This window comes from Homalodisca vitripennis, unplaced genomic scaffold (genome assembly GCF_021130785.1).
Source record: "Homalodisca vitripennis isolate AUS2020 unplaced genomic scaffold, UT_GWSS_2.1 ScUCBcl_1768;HRSCAF=5806, whole genome shotgun sequence".
NCBI lineage: Eukaryota > Metazoa > Arthropoda > Insecta > Hemiptera > Cicadellidae > Homalodisca > Homalodisca vitripennis.
In genome coordinates, this window is record NW_025777934.1 from 108,554 (window position 1) to 115,344 (window position 6,791).

The 6,791-nt window shown below is 33.0% G+C and overlaps 1 protein-coding gene across 1 annotated transcript; it reads left to right on the plus strand.

Annotated features, from left to right (window-relative positions):
- The first annotated feature begins 4,550 nt into the window (after positions 1-4,550).
- LOC124371669 (piggyBac transposable element-derived protein 3-like) lies at positions 4,551-5,111 on the plus strand. Its single transcript, XM_046830006.1, has one exon. The coding sequence runs from the start codon at positions 4,551-4,553 to the stop codon at positions 5,109-5,111; it is 561 nt and encodes a 186-aa protein (XP_046685962.1).
- Positions 5,112-6,791: the final 1,680 nt, after the last annotated feature.

Here is a 6,791-nt window from a genome sequence, read left to right on the forward strand (position 1 = left end):
ATTTATGAAACATTAAATTCCGATAGAAACTGAAAATGCGAAAATCAAAAGGTTGTAGATTTTCTTTTTGAAACATCAACCACAATTTTGTTACTATGACACCACTGGCCCGTAATAATCATAACATGATTGATTGAATCTCAGATTGTTTTTCTATCAGTTTCGAAAAATCTAAAAGCCATGACGCCAGCAAAATTCAATGTCTTACCTGTAAATCTGCATCTCAATCTAATTTTTATCACATCTTTGACCGATTCTTGTGTGTGTACCGTCTCGATTGTTCCCTGTGGTAACATATGTCAGATAAGATAAATAGTTCCTGGGACAGTGCAATCACCGGATTGTTTATATGTCATCATGCCTTGTGTATGTACTCTTTTGCACATTATTGCTACCTGCGGCAAGTAATGCCAGATACGAAATACCTCTATTGAATCAATAGAATCATCAGACACTTTCTGTGTTTACAATAACGCAGTAACAGGACTGTTTTTATATTTATTATTCCCCGTGAATGATGATATCGTTGTGCGAGAATTTCTTAACTTGTCTCTACCATTAAAACATCTAATTCTCTTGTATCACTGCAACATAATTTGAGTTGATTTTAGTTTAGTATAGGTGCATATAATTTTGAATCGTATAATATTTGCATATTTCTTTCTGATAACCCACATTGAGTGTTGCAATTTATATTGTAAAAGTTTTTTGTATTCATTTAGAAGGAAACCAATTCTTTTATTTTTAATAGGACTTAAAAAGATGTGTTAGAATCATGCTCAAATAGATTTTACATGCCAATAAAGAACATGTATCACCACACAACTTATCATCACATGGTATAAAAAGTACTTTTACATTTGATGACAATTTGTCCTCACTTATAATGCTTAAAGGGATAAACCCAATTTCGACTCTTGTCACACGCATTGAAGGTGTGCCAGTTCTGGACCATTGTGAATGAGGTTAGTAGGGAAACTGATTTAGATTGTAGTTTTTTCCCGGTATAAGAGACATTGGTTAGCTGAAATAATAAAACATGTGTTGTTGCACGATAGATAGCCTCATAACTCATAAATGAAAGAGAGAAATGTCCCTTTTATCGCAATAAGTATCTTTATACATGTGTTATAAATGTTTTAATATTATTTTGCTTTTAGTACATTAATATTATATTTAATTCGGCAGTAGATCACTAAAGTAACAAGTTTGTATTCGACACCAGTACGTCCACCTTGACAAACCTTTGTGCTGGCAGTGAACTGCAATAAAACAATCCGATGATATATTATAGCTTATCGGTTCTATTGTATCACGTGTTTTCCAACAGTCCAAAACAGTTCAATGTGATTTATGTCGAAGGAGCTGTATATAATAATTTAATTCAATTCAACAACTAAACATATTTGGTAGTAGAACTAGTTTTTTTCTATACAAACCTGCGAGCAGTTTTATTTCCTAAATTTCTAATAAACTTAACTAACAATTTATATTCAATTAAGGTATTAGTAAAATATTACTATTTTTTGTCATACATTTGTAATTTATTTCGAATGATAATAACTATTTGTGATAGTAAAGTAGTATAGCCTAATATTTTTATCAGTTTGTTCAATAATAATTTTACTTTAACCACGGAACAAATTGGATCTTGTTGGATATGGAAATTGGATCTGAATTTGAGATAACACTGGTTCAGATTCTTTCTGTAGCCGTAATACTTTTTGTCAGTAGCATTGATTTCATATTGTATTAATCCTCCCCCTAATCCTAGCATAGGCCAGAAGCCTAAGAAGACCTTAAAAGGGGTATCGGCCGTTCCATTGTTTCAAAAAGCCAATGAGCTGTCCTAGTGGACAAGTAATAATTATTTAAAAATCGTATAGAACGCTCTTATTTTCATGATGAGAACAATTTATATAGAGCATAATAATTTATTGTTCAATATAAAAGCCCTTTACTATTTTGATTAAAAACACTGTTTATATATATATAAAATTCCTTTAATTTGATTCTCACATAAAATAATTAAACCTCATGTTCGATAAAAGGAGAAATAGTTAACAATGAAATGCGGTTACCAAATAGAGAGAACAATAAAACGGTAATGAATTAACATGACTTCATTAAGAGTAACTATTGTAGAGGAAAACCTGCTTTCCATATGATTGAGCAATAAACTATTTATTGAATTTATATAATCACGCACCGTGTTGTCCATTCATTATGGCCTGTAATATATGTTCTATTTCATCAGAATTATAATAATAATGTTGTTGCCAACCATAAAAAATGCATTTGCTAAATACGATATTACGTCAATAAAATAAAATATTTTTTTTTTTCTAGTTTCAATAAGGAAAATCCATATATCCTTGAGAGTTTCAACGTAAGTTTTGTTATTTTTTCCTAAATAGAGAAAAGAGCAGGGTTTTCACTGATTATACTTTATTAAATGTATATACACAATTAAAAAACTTTCGGTATTACACTGTGAGGATAAAACTGAAATGAAATGAACAAAACTTAAACATTTTTAATAAAAAAATTACTACACTTCGTATTTATCTTATTATGTTGACATATCGGTAATATAATTTAAATCTTTTCAAAGGAATAACATAATTTCCTGTACATTATGCACTGTTATAAACTGTAAGATGCAATTTTAAATAATCTCATAATTCAATTAAAATTTATAATATTTCATGCATTATACTACTGGTTTTAAAAAAACTAGTACAGAAAACATTTTTAATTAATGTTTTTTTTAACCCGTTTCTTCCCACTGTCGACATTTGTCGACACGCAACTTAATATTTTTTTGTGGGAAATTTTGATTGTCTAGGACTCTTACGATAATATCCCGCTGTTATGTTGGTATCTCTGAACTAGCAGTTGATGCGCCGCGGCAGTGGCTAGTTTGGTGCTTTTGTGTCAACAACTCTACTGATTGACTCTCAGCCTCACTATGTCACTGATAGACAGGTAAGTGTATTACAACCTTGTAAATAATAATATTATTTACCGTACGCTATTTATAGTGATATAAGATATGTGTATGACGTATTACTGTGTTGAACGTGTAAAATATTGTTTTAGGGTATCGATTTACAATCATAAATATTGATGTCGACAAATGTCGACAGTGGGCACCAGCGGTAGGGGTCGATGTCCATTACAACAAATTGTTTTTTTTAGGTTGACGGTAGCTGACATCGCTAATATATTGGAAGAGAGTGAAAATATTATAGATCCAACATTTTTTATTGAGCCACCAGATAATCCAGCCCTCAGTGACTGTGATTCCGATGACGATGATAGTGGCAAACATAAATCATTTATCTGGCAACCAACTCAGAGCTGGTGGTGAGCTGATAGGAAGAAAATTAACTGAAGATGGGTTAGTTACAATAAGAATTGGTGGAATACCTGAAGAAAAAAGTGACCAAGAAGAAGTGGAACAAGTAGAAGATAAGAAATTTGAGGAACCTGTGGACGAAGATGACAGTGTAGTAAGCGTAGATGTTTGTTTTTGAAGAAGAAACCCAAGGAAAAGTTAGTAAAAATACGTTAGAGAGCAGAACTAAAAAAAGAAAACAAATAAAAGATGTTAGAACAAAAAAGAAGGTAAAAGGAAATAAGTCAAAACGTACATGGGAAGAAAAAGACATTGCAGATGTAAGCTCTATAGAGTTTACTCGTGCGAATTTCTTGTCAAATGATTATTCTCCTGTAGAACTGTTTGAAATGTTCTTTGATGACGAGGTCGTAGAGTACATTGTTTATTGCACTAATCAATATTCCCTAGAAAAAGGAAACATAAACTTTTCTACATCAAAAAATGAAATACGTCTGTTTTTCGCCATTCTTTTTCTATCAGGATACAACACTATGGCTCGTTACAGAATGTACTGGGAAACGGCAGAGGACACACATCATGAAGCAGTTTCACGTGCAATTTCACGTAATCGTTTTCAGGATATCTTGAAAAACATTCACTTCTGTGAAAATGATAAATTAGACAAAGATGACAAGTTTGCCAAAGTTCGCTCTGTTATGTGCATGCTGAACGAGCGATGGCTTCGTTACTTCCCAGGTGACATTTACTTATCCATTGATGAATCCATGGTACCTTATTTTGGAAGGCACGGGTTGAAACAACATATCCATGGGAAGCCTATCCGATTCGGATATAAAGTTTGGATATTAGCTACAAGGTTAGGCTACGCTATTCAAGCGGAACCGTATCAGGGCAAAGCGACTGGAGCAACTATTCCTGAGCTCGGTGTGGGAGGCTCAGTTGTCATTGATCTTATATCTGAACTCCCACAGGACAGAAAATATAGTTTGTTTTTCGACAACTTCTTTACATCTTTTAAAACTGCTTGAAGCGTTAAAAAACAGGGGATATCATGGTACAGGGACCATAAAGGGTAGACAGAGTTGAGGATGCCCCTCTTCGTAAACCTCAAGATCTCAAGAAAGAACCAAGAGGTACTTTCCATCAAATAACTGACACAGACACCAACATAACACTTGTAAGATACATGGACAACAGTGTTTTTACTATAGCGTCGACAGCAACAGGCGTTCATCCTGAGGGGAAAGCAAAGCGTTGGTCCTCTAGCAATAAAAAACACATCGTTGTGCCACAGCCAAACTGTGTCAATTGGTACAATATGAATATGGGTGGGGTGGATAGGCTAGATGAAAATGTATCTACCTACCGTATTCATATTCGCAACAAAAAGTGGTATAGGCCAATGGTTGCATACATGCTGAATGTGAGTATGAATAATGCTTGGATTTTATACAGAATGACGCCAAAAGGAGCTGAAGAACAATTAGATCTTCTTGGATTCACCCGCTACATTGTCCGTACGTACATGCGAACATGCACAAGCCATCGATCCTCTGCAGGACGGCCAAGCCAGACAGTATCCAGTAGGGTGTTGCCTGAAATCCGATTCAGTGGAAAAGATCATCATTTAGAAACAGTTCAAAAGCAAATTCGCTGCGCACTGTGTTCCAAAGCAACAAGGAAACGGTGCAAGACTTGTCAAGTTGGATGCCATGTGCTTTGTGCGGAGGCTTTCCATACTTCCTGAGGAAGTAATCTCTTATACAATCCTTTCTGATATGTAATCTATTCATAAATACTGTAATGGAACAATAAAAGCATCATTATTTCATTTTTTAACTTATTTTAAAACCACCCCTTTCATTCCCACTGTCGACAAATGTCTACATTAGCCTCTATTCTCTAACTGCACCCGTTCATGCCCACTGTCGACATATGTCGACATGCTATAATTTATTGTTATTATTTAAATTTTACATATTTCATACTAAAACTATAGTAAATAACTGATAATAAAGCAAATAACCAAAGGCCACCAAAAAATCTGACAAAAAAATAATTTGGGCAGAAACGGGTTTAAACTACTATTTATTTGTAATTTGATACAAAATTATTAATTTTTTCTGGAAGACATATTATTTGAAACACTGTTGGATCAAATGAATGAATTATTCATATTTTCACGTACCTTTACATTTGTAATCGGTTTCAAGCATTTAGCTGACTGACCGTAATTATGAAAACTATTCATCTCTGTTGGAATCATAGTAATTCAAGCCTAATGCTGAAATATGTCGTGATCCAGAGTACATATTTAGCAATTTTAAGCCAGGGAATATTATTATCAAAATCTCAGCATATCCGGTCTTATAAAATTTGGCAAGGAAGTTAAGGGACCTCATTGTTCTGCTATTTATCATACAGACCTGGGGAGTAAGACATTTATTGTAAGTTTATTATTACTACTGAACAGTAATAGGGACCATGTTCATGTTCTTCCTCACCACCAAAAAAAGTAGACTACAATATTTTGCCATTAGATACGTTGTTTGGCATTACATTCTTTCTGTGTATGTCACCGACCTCCAACTAGGGCAAAGTAGTAGTAGTATGAGTCCTGTTATCCTTCTTTAAGGATTTTGGAAGTAATCATCCTCCTTACTTGCCTTTCCTTTCTCTTTACATAACACTTGGTAGGATTATTTTGTAAAACAGAGTTGAAACAATCCGTAATGGCAATATATATATTTCCGGTTTACTTTTAAATTGGAGTTCAAATAATGGTTCTTGTCTAGTTGAGTTATTTTTAATAAATTGCTCAGATTTAAGATCATTCTTAGTTGTTTAAACTGAAACATTAATACCTTTTCTGAAAGAATCATGGAAATTTTATACCATTACAATTTACTTGTCATTTTCTTTGCAATTAGTGTGTTGAACATTTAGTCTATTACACTTTTAGTTATGTCTGTATAACGTAACCTCGCAACTATAAATGTTTTTCATATTTTTGTGAAATATTCAAGTTGTACTGATCATTGTATTGCTTAAGGAGGGCAAACAACTATTCCAGCTATATAGACAGTAATGAATAGTTATAAACCTTGTCTGTTCTGTCCACTACCGCCGGGTTCACTATAATATACTCTATAGAAAACAACAGTATTACACTAGAAGAACACCACGTGGACTGGCTAAGATTTTATAATTTATTTACTCAATTACTCGCTACGTTTTATAACTTTTATATTATTAAAATTTAGGTTAAATAAGATATATACATCACCGTATATTTTATCTTATTATAAAAACAAAGCATATTAATGGTGGGTAAAAATGGTGCATATTTAATTATTATCTTTTATAATTATTACAATGCACACACATTTTAGGAACATATGACTTTTGTTTGAACTGCACGATTTAA

Excerpts from the sequence above, each read along its gene's own strand:
- LOC124371669 (XM_046830006.1), top strand. The coding sequence starts at position 4,551 with ATGGACAACAGTGTTTTTACTATAGCGTCGACAGCAACAGGCGTTCAT.